At 53.9% G+C, this 23,196-nt stretch overlaps 7 protein-coding genes across 7 annotated transcripts; 3 read left to right on the top strand and 4 right to left on the bottom strand.

The window, feature by feature from the left end:
• Window positions 1–760: 760 nt before the first annotated feature.
• On the bottom strand, window positions 761–3,055 carry CGCS363_v012421 (Uncharacterized protein; the record flags this gene model as incomplete). Its single annotated transcript, XM_036644270.1, has 1 exon — window positions 761–3,055. One exon carries the CDS (start codon window positions 3,053–3,055, stop codon window positions 761–763), a length of 2,295 nt encoding a protein of 764 aa, XP_036491118.1.
• Window positions 3,056–4,254: 1,199 nt separating this feature from the next.
• On the top strand, window positions 4,255–5,842 carry CGCS363_v012422 (Regulator of cytoskeleton and endocytosis; the record flags this gene model as incomplete). Its single annotated transcript, XM_036644271.1, has 3 exons — window positions 4,255–4,368; window positions 4,494–4,925; window positions 4,991–5,842. 3 exons carry the CDS (start codon window positions 4,255–4,257, stop codon window positions 5,840–5,842), a joined length of 1,398 nt encoding a protein of 465 aa, XP_036490480.1.
• Window positions 5,843–13,192: 7,350 nt separating this feature from the next.
• Window positions 13,193–13,796, bottom strand: CGCS363_v012423 (uncharacterized protein; the record flags this gene model as incomplete). Its single annotated transcript, XM_036644272.1, has 3 exons — window positions 13,193–13,366; window positions 13,446–13,589; window positions 13,650–13,796. The coding sequence occupies 3 exons, from the start codon at window positions 13,794–13,796 to the stop codon at window positions 13,193–13,195; spliced, it is 465 nt and encodes a 154-aa protein (XP_036490479.1).
• Window positions 13,797–15,039: 1,243 nt separating this feature from the next.
• Window positions 15,040–16,136, top strand: iphP-0 (Tyrosine-protein phosphatase; the record flags this gene model as incomplete). Its single annotated transcript, XM_036644273.1, has 3 exons — window positions 15,040–15,435; window positions 15,554–15,882; window positions 15,950–16,136. The coding sequence occupies 3 exons, from the start codon at window positions 15,040–15,042 to the stop codon at window positions 16,134–16,136; spliced, it is 912 nt and encodes a 303-aa protein (XP_036490484.1).
• A 252-nt stretch (window positions 16,137–16,388) lies between these two features.
• CGCS363_v012425 (37S ribosomal protein S35) lies at window positions 16,389–17,586 on the bottom strand (the record flags this gene model as incomplete). The annotated part of the gene is made up of 2 exons (XM_036644274.1): window positions 16,389–16,928; window positions 17,143–17,586. 2 exons carry the CDS (start codon window positions 17,584–17,586, stop codon window positions 16,389–16,391), a joined length of 984 nt encoding a protein of 327 aa, XP_036490483.1.
• Window positions 17,587–18,926: 1,340 nt separating this feature from the next.
• SSK1 (Oxidative stress response two-component system protein SSK1) lies at window positions 18,927–20,950 on the bottom strand (the record flags this gene model as incomplete). The annotated part of the gene is made up of 2 exons (XM_036644275.1): window positions 18,927–19,163; window positions 19,487–20,950. 2 exons carry the CDS (start codon window positions 20,948–20,950, stop codon window positions 18,927–18,929), a joined length of 1,701 nt encoding a protein of 566 aa, XP_036490482.1.
• Window positions 20,951–22,367: 1,417 nt separating this feature from the next.
• On the top strand, window positions 22,368–23,076 carry CGCS363_v012427 (uncharacterized protein; the record flags this gene model as incomplete). The annotated part of the gene is made up of 2 exons (XM_036644276.1): window positions 22,368–22,530; window positions 22,604–23,076. The coding sequence occupies 2 exons, from the start codon at window positions 22,368–22,370 to the stop codon at window positions 23,074–23,076; spliced, it is 636 nt and encodes a 211-aa protein (XP_036490481.1).
• Between the last annotated feature and the right edge of the window lie 120 nt (window positions 23,077–23,196).

Here is a 23,196-nt window from a genome sequence, read left to right on the forward strand (position 1 = left end):
GTTCTTCGAGATTTCTATACCGGGGAGTATGGTGCGATCGTAGCTGCTCAATCGCAAGGAAGGTTCCGTCCCAGTTTTCACAGCTACCTTGACATCCCTATGATTATTCTTCACCTGTCTCCCAATAGCCAAGGGCATATCTTGCTAACTAAGACGAGTGGTGATTCTGTAGGGACGCAGCCCCGCGCCTGTCGATCCCTGGAACGAAAGGCAGTGGGCCTAGTTGCCATGTTGCACTGAAGTAGCAAGTAGAGATGTGGCTAAAATGAATGGGGCTTTCCCCTCGCGGTTGTGATACCAGAACGTCACCATGAGGATAGCCACTTTGCCAGGTGAACTTGTCGATTCCTAACATGGAGTGTAGCTTGGATGGGAGCTCGCACCTTTCTGGTCTGCTGGAAGCGGTGGATCAAAGTGTAAGACTGGAGTTAGAGGCTGAAGCCGGCCACCCCTTCCCCAAGCCTACCATGGCTGCCCAAGTTGCGAACCAGGATGTCGAGTAGCAACTGAGAACGGCCGGCAAACCACACCTCGAGTGCGAGGTGGGAAAGTAACAATGCCTCGTTAGCTTGCACATGGCAAAGTTGCAATCCTTGGAGAGAGCAGTCAAAACAAATTAAGACGCTGACAGTGAATTGGACTCGTATGCTGGCTGTATTGCGTTGATATAATTCTATTCGTAGATTTTCCGTCAAGACCGTACGCTGTCAGCGGTGTAGGCTCGGTTTGAATTTCAGTTCGCATTCGGCGCTATTTCCACTTAGCCAGGCCTTGCACACCCCAACAGATCGTATGCCTCTCTGCTCCACGGTCCGCCATTCGCTTTGGAGAATCCTGGTAAATGTACGGTAGACGTGTCCGCCTCTTCGGTACCGGTATTCTTGTCAGAGTCGGGCTTTGACGCAGTGACACTGGGGAATGCCAAGCTCGAGTTTGCTGAAATAAAAGATTGTGGGACGGCACCGGCGGCGTCAGATTTTGTAGCCGCCTTACGCCCTCTGGTAGCCGGGTTGACGAGTCGAGCTCCTTTCGTTGATTTCGGCACTTCTCTTTGTAAGACGTTGACTCCTTCGTTGTTTGAGAATCTGGGTGCCCTTTCATTTTTTCGTTTGTTGACCTCTTGGAAGAAGCTCGACTCTGGCTCAGAAGATCCGTCACGCGACAGCGATTGTCTCTGGTCAAATGAACCAATTATCTCCTTGCTCTTAACGCTCCTCCGGCCAAGAGATGCCAGTCGAGGCCCAACATGAACACTCCAGGCTTCTGTATCCTGATGCGCATCACGCATAGACTGGCCCCCTTGCCCCCGAGAGTGTCGACAGACCATGCCTGCGTCGGGCAAGGTCGTCGTATCCATGTCGCGAGATGCCTGCAGCCACTGGTTGTCATTCTGGCCCTCACACCGTTGCTGCAGCCCATCATTCCCATCGCCACTCCTAATTAAGTCGATCGACGTTCTATCATTGCGCCGTATCGTCTGATCTTTTGCAGTGACCGGAAGACCATCACCTTGTTCGATATTAGGACTGCAACTGACTCTGGGAACGACCAATGAAGTATCTTCACACGCCACCGTCATTCTGTCCGTTGTCGCATCAAGTTCCGACATTCTGTTATAGTCGGCGGGGCTTCTTGATGTAGCTCTGTTTGACACGTTTGATACCATCAACAAGCCACGCTTCTGCCTGGACTTGATTCGTAGCTTTGCCTTGGGCTCGTCTGGGGTATCAGGTTGGACAGCAATTGTGGAAACAACATCGCACTTCGTCCACTCGCCTTCTCTGACTGCATCCTCGGTGGATCGTCGTGATGGTTTTGAATTCGTGCTGCTCTTGCCAGAGCAGAGGCCGCTGTGATGGGCCTTTTTGTTCTTGGGCTTCTGGGTTTCGCGCAGGGACGGCGCCATATCGCCTGTCATTGTCGACGCTAAGAAAGAAACCTCGTCTATAGTGAAACGATCTGGTTTTTGAGATTGGGTGCCCTTCTCCCGCGGATGCTCTGTTGATCTTGGAAACTCGTCGGAGCTGCGGGGCAATTGATCAACCCGCAGTACTGGGTCTGCTTGCGACACTTCGCAGGGTTTCACGACTGCGATAGCTTTGGTCTTGGGAATTCCGCTGGGCTGACCAGAAGCAGCCTGATGTTTTTGGAATGCCCTGGTGCTGGAGGTCTTCGAAGGCGTATGTACATCAATCGTGAGATCCACCGCAGCAGGCAACGGTTCATGGGCAATGTTTGCTGCTCGGATGGGGCGAGCAGAACGACTTCCTTCGTTGATGGGTGTTATCAGTGGCTGGCTGCGGATGGATGCACTAGCCGACCACGATGATAGAGTCAAGGTGGTGCCGAAAAGATTCTGAGCATAGCCAGACTTGCTCGGAGGCGACACGTCCCTCTTCCTCCTCTTTGCTGGCCTCGCGTCCTCGTCCTGGGAGCTTGGAGCCTGGGCCGCCATGCGATCCTCGTAGGGAGATGTGGTAGGTATCACCGCTCTTCCTTGCGGTCCACGCGGAGTGTTGAAAACATCGGCCAAGTGCCGTTGCTTGAAGTGGGGATGCGGTTGTTGCTGTGCTTGGTGTTGTTGTTGCCGCCGCCGCCACTGCTGCTGCTGCTGCTGCTGCTGCTGCTGTTGTTGTTGTTGTTGTTGTAGTTGGGGAAGCAGCGAAGGACGAGCTGCAGAGAGGGGTGAGCTGGCAGCAGAGAAGTGAGAATGACGCTGCTCCACGTCCCGGGCTCTCTTGTCGAGGAGGTCGGTAAGATCCTGGTCTTTGGTGCCAATGCATTCAGCGACCTGTACAATGACGGCGCCGCGTTCCAGGTTGAACTCCTCGCCCTCGCCGAATGCGAAGTCCTCGTTCCAGTGCATGTCGCCGATGAAGTTCCCCCTCTCATCATACACCATGATGCGCTTGTTAAAGGTGTGGAACTTGAGGCGACCATCTTGCCAACGCTTTTGCTTGCGCTTCAGATCATGGGTGAATAAGCAGATGAACTCGTGGACCGGAGCAGAGGCCGGTAGACCCGAGGGCTGGCTATGACGGTTGTTAAGAGGCATCCTGGTCGCCATATCCGTGATTGGAACATGGCCGTCTTTACGGCGAATACTGAGTGTTGGGCCGTGATGAGAAGTGACGGGGGCTAAGAAACATAGGTAGGACGCGACGCGACATGAGACGGCAGAGAGGCACGCCAGGTCAGGTGACCTAGAGTGCCTACCCACCAAACTTAGGTAAACCTTACCGTAGGTACCTAGGTGTGTGCCTTGCGGCTGAATGTACTCTGTAAGGTGCCAGGGTAATACACACGGCACCCAGGCGTACTAAGGAACCTTAAGACGAACATGGCCGCCCCGCAAGGGCCTTCCTGTGCTCGCTACCCCATGCAGCTCTAAGGGCGAAGAGGAACCCTGAGATTTGCGATGCGCCAGGACCATAAATCTGGCTGACGGCAAACATAAAGTCCCATCTTGGTCCGGTCGCAGCGCCCTTGAAGGAGGTGGCTGGACTCATTTTATGAAAGTGTCTTGCCAGGGTGGAAATCCATCAAGCCTCAAACCGCCCAGGACCGTACTTGTGCCGGCTGCCGGGCAGGGCCTGCTAAGCACCCCCTCAGGGCAGAGGGTTGGGACGCTACTTTATTTTTGGTTGGCTTCCGCGCCTGACAAGGTTCCAAGGCTGGCTCACACCGCCGGGGGTTGCGTAAACATCCTTCCTCAGCTCCAAGTTGTTGGTTGATGCATCTTCATACCTGATACCTTACCTAGCAAAGTACGGATGTTCGTCTGTTGGACGTAAGGCACGCCGTGCCCGTGCGATTACGCTCTAGACAATCTCAACCGAGCTGCTGCTCTGCTGGGTGTCCGCTTGTCCCTGCCCCTGTCCCTGTTCCTGTGGCCTGTCCTCTCCCCATGTCCCGCCCACCTTCACCTCAGTGTCACTGTCAGGTCCGGGTAGGCATCGTATCGGCAAACTCCTCAAATATTATTCAACGTCCCCTCCTTCAAACCTCTCTACCTCACTTAATACACCGCCGCCGTCGCACCACCGCCTGTGCGCGACACCCACGCGCTTTCCCAACTACAGCTGCGCCCGTGTTGTTGTTTGCTCCTGCTCCTACCCCCCCTGCCATACTGCAGGTGGTGCTGGCTTGAGAGACAAGCACCAGATCAACTCATATGTTCATTCCTACGTGTGAAATACCCCGCCTGATCACATCTACCCTCTCGCTCCCGTCCTCCTCGCTCCCCCGAGCAAAATGCAGTCCATGCATAGACAATTCGGAAAGCTCATGAACAAGAGCCCTGGTGACAATGCCAAAATCGCCGCAATTCTTCATGACTACGAAGACGCAGACAATCTGCTGGGGAAGGTACTCTTGCCACCATGTTTTTCATATTCGTCACACTGACATACAAACGCCAACTGCCTTACAAAAACTTCATTGCCCTCCTCTTTGGCCACCCAGTCAACTAACGTCTTGTCACCGGGCTACAGATCATCGAAAATACCAAGCAGCTTCGTGACTCTTGGGTGGCTGTCGGAACTACTCAGTGGGCCATCGTCAAGGAATACGAAGGGTTGTACGATCCCATTGTCGGTGCTACCGAAGGTCATGGCCGACCTAGCATTGCTACCCCTCAACAGCAACTCGACCGAACTTTCAAGCTCCGTGAAGCTTACTCTGATCTCAAAGACGAGTTGATTGAAGAAGTCGCAGCCATCGACGCCCAAGTCATCCGTCCTGCTACCGAGGCCCGCGACTATCTGCAACCCATCCGGAAGACCATTAAGAAGCGTGAGAACAAGAGGCTTGATTATGAAAAGGCAGAGGACAAGGTGAAGAAGCTACAGAAGAAGACTGGAAGAACGCCCAAGGAGGATGCAGCGCTGTCCAAGGCAGAGTTCGACATGTCTTGTGCTTCGGAGGTGAGCTACTTCATGACCAAACTTGCACAGGCGATGTCACAACCGCTAATAATTCACTCTTGCAGGAGTTCAATGTCGCAGATACCCACCTTCGCGAAGCTCTCCCGCCCATTGTCGAAGCCACTTTCACATTGATCCCCCACCTTCTGGCATCCCATGTTTGCATACAAAACAGGCTTCTTGGCTTGTACTACACAGTACTGCACAATTACTGTGAGGACCACGATTTTCCGTCCCCACCGCCTCCAATGGAGCAAGTGGTTTCGACATGGTCCTCTGCGTTCATGCCCATTAGAAAGGAAGTAGAATCCATAAGCTGCATAGCCCACGGCAGGGCCTGGCGTCAACCCAACCCAACATCGTCAGCTCGCAGTCCTTACTCGCGGACCCCTTCAGGCATGACGTCGAGCGGCGAGGCCACCACCCCCACACCTCGAATTGTGCGAATTCCTTCATCTAATTCGGTTGGGCGGCCTGCGCCCCCTCGCGACCCGTCCCCTCAGCCGAGTCCCCAGCCAAGGAGCACAGGTGCAGCCCGTGTTCAGCTCGGCTTGCCAACTGACTTCACAACGGCCACAGCACTTGGAAGCCCTCAAGGTGCCTCTCGAGTATCACCGGCATACACGACTTCCAAATCAGAACACTTTGGTCACCAGTCAGGAATTTCGGCAGGCAATGGTAGCATCGCTGCAGGCAAGAAGAAACCACCGCCACCGCCGCCGGCTAAGCGTGTTCAGGTGCCCGATGATTTCGTAGTGGCACAGTATGATTTTGCCGGTGGTCCGGGCGACTTGAGTTTTAGGGAAGGGGATAGGATTAAAATTGTCAAGAAGACACAGACCGATCAAGATTGGTGGATTGGGGAACTTGGGGGAATTCAGGGCAGCTTTCCTGCCAACTACTGCAAGGCGGCTTGAGGGACTATGTCTTACGTTTCATGTCAAAACATGCCTACATGGTAGTTAAACGAAAACCCCAATAGCCATATTTCCTCCAATATCTTGTTGACTACCTTGAGAGAACTTGCGACTGCTGAGGCTGCGCGATGCATGTCATCTGGACAGATCGTGCCCGTTGGGTGTATCTGAAAAGGTCCTGGATGGCATCTACGGAATGATGTAGTAATCGCTCAACTGGCTTTCTTATTCCAAGGGTAGACTTACCTATCATATTGGTACCTAGATTTGTGTTCAGAGAACGACTACTTTTCCTGTGGCTATTATGATGCCTTACACCGCTCTGCTGTCGTCGCCGTTCTGAGACTACTATTGCCGTTGTTATCGTCGCCGTCATTCGTGATATGAGTATATGTACAGAGGTAACACATCAGGCACAGGAAATTTAGGACGTCTCCGTGTTTAACCAAATTGACCCTGCAACTAAGGGGATGAAGTGGTAGAGGGGCAAGCGCGAAGTCAACTCACACGTGGCTAGTGACAAGTTGAAACCCACGCACCTCGCATCTTGTGTTGTTTCAATATCTAAATACAATGCCCGTCTATCCTTTCTGTACAATATAACCAGCCACCAACTCCAGATGGGAATGTGCACAAGGGCACACTGCCCAAACATGATACGAATGAAGCAATATAGGCCACACCCGCGATGAAGACCAACTTGGTCTGATGCAAGCCCAGCTGTACCTAGCAACCATGAGGGTATCATAAACCATAAAACGATCGTGTCCGGCCACGCTATTCGCCTTTGACTTTTCCACTGTTTTTTCTCTTCCTTTCTTTTTTTGGCGACGCCATCTGCTCTTCCGGTCCGACGTGGACTTTTTGCCCTCCGATCGGCTGTTTGTCACTTAAAAAGCCTGAGGACCTGTCTCCACTGCCGGAGATGTCGCCCCTTCCCTACGAATGCGCTCCTCTTCTGCCCGCAGGACACGGGCAATTTCATCATCGCGGCCCCGATCCAAATAACCTACATCCTCGCCCTCGAGATTCATGGGCGTGACGGGACCAGGACTTCCAAGGGGCAAAAGTCTTGGAGAGATTGGTTTGTGAGAGCCGGTCGTTCCAATTTGGTGCAGGTTTGTCAAGGGTACCCCATTCAAAGTCACAGTGGAGCTAGAGGTTGCATTACTCTGGCTTGCCGCGCCACCCAGCACTTCGCTCGCAGCCAACCTCGCTTGCGCAATCATGTCTCGTTGGTATTGCTGAAGCTTGCGGCGGACCTCAGAATCTTGTCTCGAGGACCTGAAGCCCTCACGAGTCGGGATGTGGCCTTCAGATCTCGTGGATGATGCCCGAGTGGGAGGCGCAGATGGGCCTATTCTCGTCGGATCCTGGCTTCCTCGGCTCTCGTAGTTGGATGGATAATACTTGCCCATTGGCAGTGGAGTGTCGTGTATGCCGCTGGGTAGATACGAGGCGACGGGAGTATTGGAACGTGACGGATCGGATTCAAGGGCCATCGAGGGCGATAGGTGGGATGATGGCGCCATGAGTATGGGCAAAGGTGTGCCGTGAGGCTCGACGTGTGAGGAGGAATCGCGTGTCAGGCAGACAGGGCGGTGTCGGAGCGGACCGCCGTCGGCATGAAAAGGATGAGTACGATGGATTCGGGCTTTCGGATCTTCGTGCAGCGGAAAGTAGCCACTACGAACAAGCAATCAGTTGTTTTGGTCCTCATTTACACCCGTTCGATGGCCGGATTTCAGAATGGGCAAGGTGGTGTATGCACATACCCAGGAACGTCGCCGCGGGCAGACAAAGGTTCAGGCGGTGTGTGCGTAGGTGCTGAATTGATCTTCCGAGGGGAGTGCGGCAGCTCAATGGTAATTGGGCGGCTGCTGGTATATCTTATGGCTTGAAGGGATGCGAGATCAAGTTGGGAAGGCGCGGATCTTTCGGCTATTAAGTAATCGACAAGTTAGTCTTCCGCGGGGCAGGGAAACGTGGGATGTTGGATCGAATGGGGGCGAAAGGGAAAAAGAAAATTTAAATAAAATTGAAAAAAGAGGAAAGCATAATACTGCGTGAAGGGCAAAAAAACATGACGCAACGTTGAAGGGTCCCCAGAAGCCATGCGAGACAGACGAGAAGGATGTAGAAAAGGGCTTAGGCCCGGGGATGACCCGTCCATAGCGCAGAATGACCGCGAATGATGACGATGGGTGCAGGGTCCAGCCATGGAATTTGCAATGGCCAAAAATATGTACCGCATATGTGTGGAAGCTGCACTTGGCACAGGGCCTGTGAGGGGTCGCATGCCGGCCCAAGCAGCGCGAGAGCCCCCCTCCGCGAGCGTTGTAGAATAACGCAGCCAACCCAGCGCAGCACCCTCAGCCCTCAGCCATTGGCCTCTGCACGCAATGCCATTGTACACCAGGCGGCGGTGCCCTGAAGTAAATGAAGCGCCTTGTTAGAAGGCCCAGTTGTCGTTGCCCCCAAGGAGCTCGCACTCTGCGATACCCCGGACGCTCAGGTTGTAACTTGATCGTGCCTTGACAAAGGCACGAGACACGATTTTTCCAAAAGGCCCACGCGGCAAGTAACGCAACGAGCGGGTATCGGCCAGCTGGATTGGTCTGACGGGACGGCGTCCATCAAGTAAGCGCTACCACCCTGAGGTGCTGCCGTGTCCACCGTGCCACAGTATCACGTTGCTCGGACTGATGAATACCTTAAGTAAGGTAGGCAATGTAGGTGGTCACCAGTCACAACCCGCCAACCACTGACAACTGCTTGACTGGTGTTCGGAGTCAACCCCGCGCTGGACCGCGACTGGCGGCTGACTTGCGCCAGCTCCCAAGATACCGTGCAACACTTGCAGGACGGGAAAAGGAGGCACAACGGTATTGGGGTAGTGCGAGCTAGCAAGGAGACTTTGGAGGATGGAATTAAGGGTAAAGGGTTATGTATCTGAGGTGGCGACAAACTAGAGCGCGCGCTCAAGGTAAGGTAAGGTAAGGTACCCTGCACTGCGATTCCCAATGCCCTCCGAGGGCCTGCGCCCCAGCCGCCGGACCCGTGCACGAGCTGACTCGGTGGCGTCCCGTCGAGGAGGGGCTTCCACCCCCCGCGCGGGTGGTTTGCAATGACAAACGGCCAGCCCCGCCAGTCGGTGCATCGGCCCCGAAATAGGTCGATTGGGATTAGAAACAGAATGAACATGATACAGACTAGAAGATGGCACATGGGAGCGTTGTGACCAAGGTCAAACTGGGGACATGACAGGCGGGGCTGCAAAGACGAGGGGAATGGTGTGCCGGAGAAGTCGAACATAGATGGATCAACAATTTGAGCCCAAGAATAGCAAATAAATGGTGGAAATTAAGTGAGAGAATGTAGACGAAACAGAAACAAAATGGTGCGACTTGCCTCTCGAGGAGCGTACTCCTGGCGCCGACGTCAACTTGAGACTATCAAATCCCGTCTTCTCTTGCGCCGGCGTGTTAAGTCCAGACATCAGCAGGTCGCAGTGGTCGTCAGATCGAGAGCTGGCAGAGGCCACCGACACGTCTGAAGAATTGGACAAGGTCCGTCCAGGCATTGCTGGCCGTCTCGTCCGTGAGAAATAGGCTGGCGGCTTGAATGAACGGCCCAGGTTCGCCATTGTTGATGCTTGTCCCCGTCCGTCCTGCTCCTCCCTCTCGGAACCTGATCGTGGACCTTCTTCAAACGGCTTGCCCATGCCCCTCAGGAAAGGCACGAAGGCGTACTAGGTGCTTGTCCACGACGGCCGACGCTGTATTTTAACGTTCCTGTCGGGCTGCCAGGTTCGATCGCGATCGAAGAAAATGCGTTTGAAAATTGGGTTGGCAAACGGGGCCGACTCGTCACCGTTATCGAGGATGCTGTGCTCTTATCACGATGTCCTTGGAGAAATTTGAGTGAGACCAGGAAGGGCAAAATACGGGCGGGCGAGGTAGGGAGGTAGTGTAAATGGCTTATGTGGATATGTGGATGTTGGCAGCGTCGACTTGGGCGTTGCGGCAAATGGGTCCCAGTCATCCTGTCGCCCTGTCGTCCCGTCGTCCGGTGGTCCTTCTGGCGGTCGATCTTGCATGCGTGGAGGAGTTGGATTTAATGCCAAGTCGCCTGTAGCGCAAGCGCTTTGGTCTAGTCTGGTCTGGTCTTGGAGTCGGAGCCGAGATGCCGGGAGGATTGGATATTGATTTTTCGCCTCGAAAGATGCTTAGGACGGAATTTGAAGAGCAAGGACGTGGTGGTGATGTCCTCCACTGTCATTTGCACTGTTCCTGGCCTCTTTCCACTTTGGACCAGAGCCAGAGCATCAGGACTTGAGAGATGGCACTGAATGCTGGCTCTATCGACTCCATTCTGACAACAGCCTCTGCAGCCTTCTTCTTTTCCTCCCTGAAGTCGATACTGCCTCAACTAACACTAGGGTGGCGGCACATAACCTGGTTGCCTCCATTCTTAGGTACTTTCCATGGTATCTACCTCCAACCCTCCCTACCACAAGGTACTTATGCGGCGGTGTGGGTGGTGATCCGATACATCAAAGTCATGGAAAAGAAGGGGTCCACCTCAGGGTCCTTGTCGGTGGCTTGCTTCACTGACTACTTGCTGCATTGGGGAAAACAAGGTGCCCGATTTTCCAAAAGAGGGGAGCTAGGTACTTACTGCGTACTTGTTGCTTGGGCTGCGGCATTGTCGTCCAAGATGATTGGGTACCTATCTGTGAGAAGGAGCCTCGCGAAGTATCGGTGAAGCTGGCCTGGCTGACATTTGATCGCACTCGGCATCACCTCATCCGTTCACAGCAGCGCACACTCGTATCAGCGTCAGATATCACAGCACAGCCTTGATTGATTTCGAAAGAAGTTTTTTCTTGCGTCTGAACCAGCAAATACTTCACCCACGTTCCCATCCATTTCTTCCTGGTGTCTCGTCTGGAAATGCCGCTGTCGATCTCTGGCGTTGATCGTCACTGAGCGTGCAAGCGGCGTGGCGGCCAAGCCTGCCTGAGTACGGACAGCAACAAAACCATGCTGGATCTCTATAGGCAGTACTATCGTAGCGCCATGATTGGAGGCCTGCACTCTTTCCAGCCACAGGATGTCTGCCCCGAAGGGTCACCCAGCGACTGAGGTTCTCGCCCGTGTGTACCCCGCACGTAACCTCCCATGTCCCGTAGTCATACCTTGTTGTACCTTAGAATACTCAAAGCCTTCTGACCCTTTGAGAGATGAAACATCTGCAGTTCTACCAAGGCCCGTTAATGGTAGCCGCCGGAGCCGCTGATTCTGCTGCTTTGCGCAGGGTACTGCAAGTGAGAGGGCCCTTAACCACCCAATACTTGTGGCTGGCCATACAAGGGTTTGCATCCCGGGACCGGAGTTCTGATGACCGCCCACACTATAGCACAGTAGCAGTTTTCTCTTTCACTCCCGAGGCGCACCTCAATCTCTGTGTCTTCCGAGGTACTCTGCTACACCATTTGACTGCTTCACGTTTTCTCGGTCCAAGCCGGTGAACGTTCATGTGGGGCTTCAATTAACTGAATGTCTAGAGGATAAATAGCAACACCACCACTGAAGTGTACCGAGGAGGTTGTTGAGTGGAATGGTGCGGGTCCAGTAAGTACACTACTTAAGGTCAGTCAAGTAGGTAAGACACCTTACCTTATAACGAAGGAAGGACCCTTTGTCCGTACCATCGCATCACTAGAGCTTGGCTCCTTTGTAAATTGTAGCCAGCCAACCCACTCGTACATCCAAGCTTCGGTGCGCATTGGAGGCCGGAACAAGATGCGGAGCGCTGATCTCTTGGCCGATCGCTACCAAGTTCAACAGGTTGGGCAAGAGGCGGAATCCCTCTTGCTTGTTCTTCCCCCATCAGCGGGAGGGGTTTTGGGGTTGAGGGGGCAGAATACGTGGGCGTATTACGGATAGGTACAACGCCCATCTCCTCCAAGGCTGCTAATGCAGCATGCGGCTGGTGGGATTAGAGGTTCGTAAGGTTTCCTGACGTAGGTACGGTACCTCAGCCACGAAGTCAGTATCACTATTCTGTACTGTGCTGCTGGTTTTTGCCGGCTAAGTCAAGCAGCACGGAACCTGGCTGCGACTCTTACTAGCACAGCAAAGCTCTGCTGACTTGAAACATGCACACAGTGACTTCGGACTGCGAGGCTTGTCCGCCAGGTTCGCACGTTCGGAGCATATTGGGGTCCATGTGTGGCGCTCACGTCCAGCTCTTCTACTTTCCTGTGCCTACAAATGGAGATTGCCGTGCTGTAATTGTCGATTGTAGACGTTGACGGTAGCTTCAATTGCATTTTCCTGAACCGCGCCATGCTTGCTTGCTGTTGCTAATCTTCCATCACAGGGCGTCAATGAGCGTCGTGTGCTAAGTGTTCGTACGCTCAAATGCTCAAATGTTGACCACGGCTTTGCGGCCATTACGTCACTCGGGTGGCATGGGGTTGCCCTGCTCGAAGCGGAGTTGTGGGGCTTCCATGGATGTAGTCGAGAGGACGGAACGGGGATAACGACCAGCGACACTAGGTACTAGGTTGGCAGCCCCTGATGGAAAGTTGCAGGTCGCCAGTGACCAATGCGGCATGTGGGCAGAACTCGTGCCAGGGGACGTTCCCTGGAGAGCTAGGAGGAACATCTCCGGGCGGGCATGACGTACCTACTCCGGACCAGATCAGTGTCAATAAGTTTGCCTTTTGATATCGAACGAGTCTCGTTGCCGACGATGAGTCGCAATAAGCATGCGACTTCGCACTGGCATCAGTGCGATTCCTCGATGTACTGCATACTATGCAGCGGTGTTCGTTGTCACGCCTAATCCTCGTCCATGGCTCCGGGGTTCTCTGGAGCCCTCCAGAGCTGCGCCGTGAACATTCGGCGACGGATCCTACACATATCGCTACCATTGCGTTTCTGCGGATCTTCAGATCACCCTCTGCTTTTCCGCACCTTCACTACGGTGACTTCGTCCTCGTTTACATGCCTGAGTGTTTCTGTCACGAGCATCGAGCGCGTTCGATGGAACTTAGACTCTTTACTAGAAGTTGATAGAAACCCGTTCGCCATCAATATGGCAACGCCCGGGTTGGTTATTTATCTAAGCCTGCTGAGCCACGTTGAGGTTCTGGTATCGAATCTGCAATAACAACAACTCCAAACGCCAGCATTTGCAGCTGTGATTGGACAAAGGCAAGTGAAGACTGAAAAAAAAAAAAAAAAAAAAAAACTTCAGCGCAACCGTCCGTCCAAGTACAGACATTCACAAGATGCGCCAATTGGAAATGCTCGCACGGGAGGTTTCCCTGCGCGGCCTCTAGACTTTGCCACGGCCAGTGAAGCGCGTACGACGTTCCCGATGACTCCACCAGTAGGCAGCGGAAGCGAGTGTACTGATGAGCCAGAGCAGTGCGTTGGCTAAGTCAACCCATACTGCATTCTTCATCCGCTGAATATCTTTATCGCCCTCGGCATTTTCCTTGATATACATCTATCGATCGAGGTAAGTATACACGAAACAAGAGCAGACAGAGGCAATGTCTGGCAGTTTAGCTAGTCAGGCAACGTACATTACCAAAGAGTCCAAAGAGAGCAATCCAAAGGACGAAAAGAATGAAGTCCCAGAAGAAGGTGGCAGCAAATCGTAGGATGAAGGGGACGCAGTAAAGAAGGGCCGTTACGGCGGAGAGGGCACCGACCACTTCAGCGAAAACCTATCGGGCGTGTGTGAGCATTCATCCGTTCCTCCCCCAGAGATGCTAGGAAATTCGTACCCATTTAGAGTCGACATATACCCCCTCGTTTCTGGCGCGCTGCAGATCGACGGCGTACAGACCACAGACGGTGATGGCCAGGACGAATTGGAAGAAGTGCAGGACGGTGAAGGCGAGATAGCTCGCGGCCATGCCAAAAAGGCCCATTTTGAATGCTGGTGGAGGATTCGGGGCGGGCCGCCGGTTACGGAACGGGGTTTCGAGGTTCAACGGATGCTTGACGGAGTTTCGACGGAGGCGGCGCTAAAAGCGTATGACTCCTGGCGATTCAACGGTGGCTGGGGATGACGATGAAGGAGGAGAATTGCGGAAGTGGACAAAGGGGACTGGCTGGGTTAGGGAGGGCTTTTAGGGCAATGCAGAGGGTGTCTTGTCTTGCAGGCGCTAAGGGAAGGTCGCGAACGGGTCGTGACCTCTCCAAGGCGATGCCAGGTTACCTCATGTGGTGAGTTATCGTGCCATTCAACGCTAGCCAACACCAAACAGGTTGATCGGCATCTTGATGTCGTCCTTGCTTTGACGCCCTGAGTGTCGGTGCCCAGTGCCCTGGCATTTCGAAGGTCTCAGGTCCAGACCTAGGCCTGGGTTGGTTGGTGACTTCAAAGTAAGCAATTTTGGATGGCGCCTCTCAAATGGTCCCCTATGACGCACTTGGCGTGCCCCTTGTGCATTGCGAGCCAATGGAAGACGCAAGAGCAGCACACACAGATGACAGGGGAACTGACATCTGCTGGCCCAAGCTTAAGCTTTCAGGTTACATGGTAGGTTGCTGGATGGCACATGGGCAGACGGCAGAAGTTAGTTCACAGTCTCTCTAACCTAGGTAACTCAGGAACCGACTTGAGTGAGTAATTCGCTCTCTGCCACCTAGTACAGCACCGTGAGCCGGGCAAGTAGCACGTAGACCTGGTCACGATGCAAAATACCTGGGAAAGCACTCCTTGTGGCAGTAAATCATTGGACGCACTATTATCTACCCCTCGTCAAGCCATGGAGATGCGGTCGAGCCTCCAGTGACAACACAACAGCCGCCCGGCATTCAAGACTCGCAGGCAGGGTCGGATCCCAGGGTCCTGCCCAGCTTCGGAAGCTCTGTCGAAGAAAATACGAACAGGCTTCGGATGCCCGCGCGCGACACCACCCCCTGCCCCCCTCCCAGCGCTGGGGGATCCAACGCACATACACCTACACACTGGACCTCGGGACATATGGACCTGACCGGTGAGCGCTCCAACGCTCGGCCCGGTCCGGAGCCTCTTTCCGTCGTCCATGTCATCTCTCCAGCTCAGCGGTGCTGCCATCGCCATGTTGACACTCCTGTCACACTAGAGGCTTTGTATCACATCAACGACCTGTCACCGCCTAGCAGATATCTTGCCTATGTCGCACAATGTCTGACGGGGCCACTTCCGATTCCCACGCGGCTGAGTTGCCCAAGCCGCCCTTTATACCCGTTCCTGGTCTCCCAAACTTTCGCGATGCTGGCGGCTACCCGATTGACTCTCAGCCGGGCCGCATCCTGAGACCGGGCATTGTCTTCCGCTCCGCAGAGCCTTCGCGCCTAACGGACCAAGGCGTCGCCCTTCTTCAGGACATCGGTATCACCCACGTCTATGACTTGCGTTCCGCCGTCGAGCTCAAGCGCCTCGCGCAAGCAGGCGCCAATTGCGACGTCCGCGAATGGCCGGGTGCCACCCGTGTTTTCGTCCCCGTTTTCCAGGACCAGGACTACGGCCCCGAGGCTATCGCCCTCCGCTACCAGAACTATTCCAGTAACGGCACCGAGGTGAGTGAAGAGTCCCAAGTCTACGTCTGAAAGGCCGTCGGACCCCCCACCACCCGCTCGACTTCTTGCCTGGCCATCTTCACCTCGTCGAAGTTGATAACCTAAAACGTGGCCACAGGGCTTCACCAAAGCCTACGCCGACATTCTGCGCGCCGCTTCAGGGCCGGATCATCCTCAAGACCCCTTTCGGACTATTCTGTCTCACCTCGCCACCCCGGAGATTCCGACGCCGTTGCTTATCCATTGCACGGCTGGGAAGGATAGGACGGGCGTTATCTGCGCACTCATTCTCAGCCTCTGCGGCGTCTCAGACGATGTCGTGGCCCACGAGTACAGCCTGACCGACATTGGATTGCAGGACCGTAAAGAAGAACTGGTCAACCACTTGCTGGCCACGGAGGCCATGAAGGGAAATCCTGAAGGCGCCCGCCGCATGATCGGGTCCCGGTATGCGATAGATCATTTGTTACCCCAGCTATGCTAAACCGCCACTGATAATTCTGAAAACCCTCAGCAAGGAAAACATGCTTTCCACTCTCAAACTGATTCGCCATGAGTACGGGTCGGTCGAGTCATTTGTGCAGACAAGATGTCGCCTCTCGTCAAAGGCTATAGAGCAGATTCGCAAGAACCTCGTCGTGGATGTTGCAGATGGTCACCGTGTTGTAGACTGGGTTTCGCACACCAAGTACTTGCTTTGATGAATATGATAGTCTTTTTTGGGCTGAGAACTCCTTCTTCGAGCTGCCCGTTCGCTGAATCAACGTCATACAGTTACATGTATACATACAGTAGGTAGTTACAGCCGTCGGTTCTCTGTCAGACCGACGCTAATGTTGGAAGTGGCACTAACCAGACCTTTGTGGCTCTCTCGTTCATGCAGCGAATAGCCTTTCGCCAGCACGTCGTGCCTTGGTATCGGAGACTACTCAAATCATGTTGAACTTGAGTGTTCATGGTACCGATGTGGGGAGCTTAAACTCTCCCTTCTTGCGGTCATAGAAAGGCACACCATATCTCCAGCCCACAGCCTTGCGGCCACGGCCGTCCTTGCCAGCGGCTTCGACGTTCATCTCCTTGAATCTGAACTCAAAGCGACCAGTGTCCACGCGTGTCGTTTCTTCCTCCGCCTTTTCCAGACGCCGCCTCTCCTTCTCAATGAGCCTGTCTTCTTCAGCTCGAGTTGTCTCCTTAAACTTCTCGAACGCCTCAGCTGGCTTCACGCCGCTGTCTATTGATTTCCTCATTGTCACAAGCTCCTTTAAAGGTGATCGCTGGTCGGCGGATAACATGTTCCTGTGGAATGCCTTGGCCGCGTCCTCTCTGTTGAATTGACGTGACTCGGACACGGGGACGAATAGTTGCTGCATCGTGAGCTTGTGTACGTGAATCTCATTGATTGGTTCATGGGGAATTTGAGCCTCCTTCCTCAAGATGGTCTGGGGAAGCATGCCCAGGACCGCTTTAGCATAGGGTGTAGCTAGCTGCTTCTTCTATTATTTGATTGTCGTCAGCAGGTTGTCTACGCAGAGTCTAGAAATGTTGCGAAGAGAGATAGTGTAGCTAATCAGAGAGGCTCGCAGTGCCAAAGGTGTAACCATGTAGTGTGTCTTCAAGACTAATCGAATTTTGGAAAGTTGATCATCATAGAATGCTTGTTGATCCCGGGGGAACTGGGTAAAGACGAAAAAAAAAGGAACAGCTTACCTCGGCAACCCATTGCTTCTCCATCTCCTTCATGCGCACCACCGCAGCAACTCGGCGAACATCGACACCCAGAGAAGATGATACCGTCTTAAGCGAGTGTTTGCTCGTCTTGACTCGATGGTAAATCTCTTCCCTCAGTTCCTCGCTCAACACAGACTGGCTTCTGAAAAGAGGGTTCAGAGGAAAAGGCTGGTCTGGCAGCGATCCCACGTATTTCGGACCATTCTGAGGAGCGTCGCGAAATAGCATGCCACCTTTAGGATCCTTCAGCCATCGGTAAAGACCGTGCTGCGCCTTTGACCTTCTGAGCTGCTGCGACGTTGTGGAAAACTGGCAAGAGACTTGCGCAGCAGGACAGGATCGTGACGCTCTGCTCAGTTGAGCATCGCACCACTTGGCGCCAACGGTCAGTGGCGACAGTGACGAGCCGGTTCGTGGAGGCATTGTGATCAAAGTCGTCTGGCCGCAGATGCGCACCTAGATTCGCCAATTATGGTGAGATCATTGGAGTGCAGACGGTGTCGAGACACGAGAATTGTGATGGGAGAAAGAAAAAGTCGGTTCGTGTCCAATTTTTCCCTCGTTTTCTTCGGAGCCGGTGCACGGACCAGGCCTGGTGGAAAAGCTTTGTTGCCTTAGTCATCCAGCCACTGCCCGCCCCCTCCCCTCTTAGTCAGCTGACCATTTCCGTTCGAATGAGTGCAGAGGAACGCCATAGACCAATCGTGAACTGCGTGCCTTCAACTCTTCCGATGCTTTTGATCATATTCCAATATGCAGAGTGCTTCGTTTGTTTGCTTATTATCATTATTTCCTGAGTGCTTGCACCATCCGGTCCCACCCTGTAAACAATTCCCGCGTATTCTCTTATTCCGTCACCCCTCATCAAGGGGATGGCCTGCGGATCTGTCGTGTAGCCCTCGTATTTAGCTGCGTAGACGTTAAGCCCAATCCATGCGCCATGGAAACGCTACAAGCGGTGTGTTCCTTCCGTTGGTTCCCTTGGAATTGTGACTTTACTTCCAATACCATCTGGCCCCAGTCCAAGATTCTGTTGACTACTTCGATAGTACGCTGCGGAACTCTTGCTGGATATCTGTGCCACACAAAACCTAAAAAGCCATTATGCTGGAACTGATGTCATCGAGAGCCGATTCTTTTTTGCCTTCGTTTTCAAGACGGCAGATTTCTTGGCCGCTTCAGTGTCGTCATTTTGTTGACTGAAGTCTTTCCACCTTCTCCAGCCATCAAAATCGATTAAAGCTTGCATGCAACCCCACTCCATGACTTTCCTCTCGAGCCAAACAAAGTTGACTGGCTGAGTAAAGTATCAGCATTAGCTTGAAACGAGTGCGAAAACCAAATGGCGAATGCATACCTTGGTAAGGAAATCGTTGCAACCAGCTGCCAGCGCCTCATGCCTGTCGCTTTGAAGGGAACTGGCAGTTAGGGCAACGATGATGACCGGGCTCTTGAAGAGTTCCATGTTCGTCAAACGATCCTTCTCTTCCAGCTCTCCATTCGTCAATTCCGGTACACTGGAAGCAGAGGAGGAGAAGACGCCAATGGAATTGACTCGTTCTAGCCTCCGAATTTCTCTGGTAGCATCCAACCCACTCATTATGGGAAGCTGAATATCCATCAAGACGAGATGAAAACCGCCAGTTCTCCACATGGAGACGGCGTCCCGGCCATTGACGGCCGTCTTCCACCTCACCTTCAGACGCTTGACGAACGCTTCAAGCAGTTTGAGGTTGATTGGATTGTCTTCAACAATTAGAACGTTAATAGGCGGCACCCCGCCGTTCAGTATGCCGGCTGGCAGAGTTGGATGATCCATATTCTTCTTCGTCTTCTTCGGCCGAGAACTTGCCGGACGAGGCGACGCTGTTCTTGGCGGAGGAGTTGCCACTCTCTGCACCTGCTGAACTTCTGGAGCAGGTGGTGTTGGAAGTGGCGGTGCCACCGGTGCTGTAGCCGATTGCTCCGATGCGTTCGAGTGCGTCCTTGAAGGCGGCAATCTGGGGTGAAATGCGTGTGAGGCGTGGTTCGCCGCAGTAGCGGCAGCAGTCATGGATTGGGCATTAGCGACGTTTAGTATGGTCGGAGAGGACGTATGGGTTCTCCCCAATCGCGGGCGTTCGGGTCTTTCTCTGTATGCGCGAGAACGTGTGCCTCCTGGAGAAGGGATAGGTGGTATTTGGCCAGTGCCGAGCACGGCAATAGAATGTGCGTGGGGTAGGTGTGGGTGTACGGGATGGGCGGGATGGAGAGGATGTGCCGGGACGGTGGTGGCAGGAGCAACGACCGGAACGGGTAAATTGGGTGATGGAAGCGCGCCTACAGGAGGAAAATAACCCTCGCCAGCCTCAGATGGCCTACCTTCATCGGCGTAATAGACAGCTGTGGCATGGGTTGGGGCCCGAGGAGAAGGTCTCGGTGTACGTCTGCTGGGTATATCGATGACCAGGGCCTCGTCGACCATTTGACCGCCCGGAAAATACGCATCGAGGGTACGACCCATGGGTTCTTCGGGGCCTAGTAGGCGGTCCTGCCTCTGCTCCCGTGGGCAGATGCGCAATGTTAGGTCGGGAGAGTCGAAGTGTCTGCCCAGAGAGTTGGCGTATTTTCTCAAAATCATATCGCGCACGTCGTCGACCAAATCATCCTCATTGATGGTAATGAGAGTAGGAGAGGCACCAGGGCGCCTCACCCAAACCTTTCGGGTGACCATGTTTCCGTTGATAGGAAGCAGCGCTTCGGCTGCGGAGGGATCGACTTCGTGGTTCGTCTGCGCGGCGTCGAGCAAGGTGCGGATTAAAGTAGTCTGGCGATTGGGCAGGAGGCTCTGGCGGCGAGGAGGCCCGTCTGGCCTGGGCGACGATGGTGAAGTCGGTAGGACGGCGGCAACAAGTGGCGTGGAGGTGCCGATGGCATAGCTGAGGGGGCCAAGACTGTCGATGTTGTGGTGAAGGGCAGGGTCAGCCTCGACGACTACAGTTGGAGGGGGTGGGGATTGCGGCGGCAGGGGAAATGGCTTTTGGTCTTGCTTATGTTCGTCGACGGCGTGAGGTTCCGACAAGGCAGCGGCAGGCAAGGCCTGATTTTCATTGATGCTTGGGAGATTGATGGTGTTGGCAGCGGTGGTCACGGTAGTGTTCGTTGATGGGCGCAGATCGTTTCCTGTCGGTCCAAGGTCGCCGCTAGCTGAACGTCGGTCAAAAGCGGCAGCGGCAGCAGCAGGTGCAGGTGCAGGTAACACCAGCGCGGCCGAGTCAGCGTTGGTGTGTGGCTTGTGGGCACCCATACCCGAGTTGTCTCCAGTTTCTTTGGGCCGCTGCTCGTCCGCACTGTCAGCGGAACCCTCCGTCACCAAAGATGGGCTGCTCTCAGGCGCATGAACGCTCTCGTCCTGGCCGAGGTGATGGACATGATGTAGGTGGTCTGTTTCTTGTTGCTGCGAAGGCGATGGTTGTGGTGGCGGCTGCTCATGGCCGTCTTTATCATGTGGTTCATGGGCAGTGGTAAGCGTAATTGCCGCCTTCAATCTCTGCAGCAGCGGGTGGTCTGCGCCAGGTTCAGGGCTGCCTGGACATGGAGTGTGCGGCTGGGACTGAGACTGGGGCTGGTGATGGGGCTGGTGCAGATGTTGGGAGCTGGAGGCGGTTCCAGCGGCCGAGGATTGCCGCGTGAGCGAGCTGTGAGCATCGCCGTTGGTGCCGTTGGTGGATGCTAGCGAGGGGGCGGCCGAGTTTCTTCGGATGAATTTGGCCCTAAGGCGAGCTCTGATATCACCAGCAGCACCCATAGAAGCTCACATCCAGTGCGAGGGAGGGCGCAACTCCCAGGCGAGAGAGCTGAAGTCGCGTTGAGCTGCAAAGAGTAGGAAATAGCGGATGAGCAGAGCAGGTGAGCAGTTGAGCAGGTGCGGCACAGCTGGGGTCCGTAAACCGTACGTGTCGTGTCGTGTCGCGTCGCGGCGTGTGGCGGTGGCGGGTGATATACTCTTGTTTGGTGGTGATCAGGTGGATTGATGGATTGATAATAATTGATACAAGGTTGGGTCTGTTGTGACTTTGGTCTCGGTGACGCTTCGTCCAGGACCGCGGTAGCAATGAGACAGCACAAAAGAAATGTAAATGCTACGACGTATGCGTGGAACACGCAAAGCTGGCTTGTTGGGTTGGTAGGGACAAAAAAAACAAAAGGAAGAATGAAAGAGGCGAATGAATATGGATCGGTACGATGCAGTTGGAGAAATGGCAGGCCTTAATCTGGGGGTAGCGGAGAGAACAGGACGGCGTGGATGGCATATGAAGGGATAAATGATGATTACCTTCCTGGAACTCGACTAGAGCCTTCAGCCATGAAGCAGAAGCCTTGGATTCAATATGTAGGCCAAAGGTAAGGCGAGCAGGTCCAGGACGAGGCACCCCGACAGACAACGTACGTGGGTAACGAATTCGAGGCACCTAACCTTAGGTAGCCCAGTTTGCTAAGGTACCTGGACGAGTCGACGATGCCAAATCTGCCAGTAACGCAAGGTCTATCGTTGGCAACTGGGGAAAATCGCAAACCATAGACGAGGTGACAACAGTAGCACCCTAGGCCATACTCACGAATAGGAAGGGTACGGATGCAGTCAATACAATGGCAAAAAGCCTGCTTTCCTCCTTCATTTCCCACATCTGGCCGCCATCTTTCGTGCTGCAGTCGACCCACCCCTTTCCCCCCCCCCTATCCTCATTGGCGCCCTTATCCCTCGTCGCCTCAGTCCCGACTTGCCCAGCTGTTGTTCATCGAGATCTTGCACGCCAGCGCGCCCGTGCTCGCGAATCCCCAAACGGCGTTCCGACATGCCACACTGAATGCGACCACTTCGTGACTTTGTCGATGGGTGAATACCAAGTGAAATTCGAGGACAACTTCCCGGCCAAGATAAACAACAAGCGTTCGTACTTTACCTTGTAGTGAGTGTCCTAGCACCTGGGCGCCCAAGGTAAAATGTACCCAAGGTAGGTAAGGTAGGTAAGGTACCTACGCTCACTGCTGTCGGTACCTACCTTACTTGCCTGACACAGGTAAGGTTCCTACCTACCCGACATGACCCACTTCACCTTCGAAATAGGTAACACTGGACTAAATAATGACATATCCATCGGTTCTGAAAGTTCAGCCTCGTATCCCAATAGCCCATCGTTGGAGCTCAGCAAGTGTTGCCCATCATGTGCGTCGAACCGCAAGAGACAGAACAACGGTATGACAGGCCTGTCCCACGCCCTCCAAGGTCGCCCACCAAATCCAACAATATCCGCTCCCACAACCGCCGCCGCGAGTTTCTCACCAGAAATGGCCAATACTTCCAAAACTCAGAACACCAGCTAGCAGGTCAGTCTATCGCGTTATTCACACGGCCACATATCATCTACGTTTCGAGACGCTCATAATAACAGCATTCTAGATCCCCTTCTTTACAACACCCTGGTCCGCAGGTTTCAGACGCCCGCAGAGCGAGAGGCAGATGGCCGAGCCAAAAGCTACTCCCGTGTTTTAGAGGAGTCGTTGCTAAGGGGAGAGGCCCGCCTTGCCGACCTCAACAAGTCTTCAGCTATTGGTGGTGATGCTGAAAAGATTGACTGCGCCAAAAGCTTCACCACAGAATCTGACCTTTCCAAAACACAGAATAAGCAGGAAGGGCTGGATAGATGGACCGAGTTTCTGACTGAACGTTTTGTTCACGGTCATGATGACGATTTCGACTACACACAAGTCGATGACAACGACGAATACGACGACATGGAGAGACGCGACGCCGAGGACGCATGGTTTGATGCGGAAGATCCGAGTTGGGCTAGCGACGCGGAAGACAACCAAAATGGCCGTGTCAGTCATGGCACGCAAAAGCGAGGAGAAACTGGTATCCAAGACTTCTGAACTGGGTGATGAAGCCGCCACGAGCGATTCACTTTGAGACTTTTCGTATTTTACAGTCTCCGCTCCCGATTCGACATCCCGTCGCGCCATCGTTCTTTCCATTCTCATCTTATTCAGCTC

Source organism: Colletotrichum siamense (assembly GCF_013390195.1).
Source record: "Colletotrichum siamense strain Cg363 chromosome Unknown KSG_Cg363_contig08, whole genome shotgun sequence".
Classification (NCBI taxonomy): Eukaryota; Fungi; Ascomycota; class Sordariomycetes; order Glomerellales; family Glomerellaceae; genus Colletotrichum; species Colletotrichum siamense.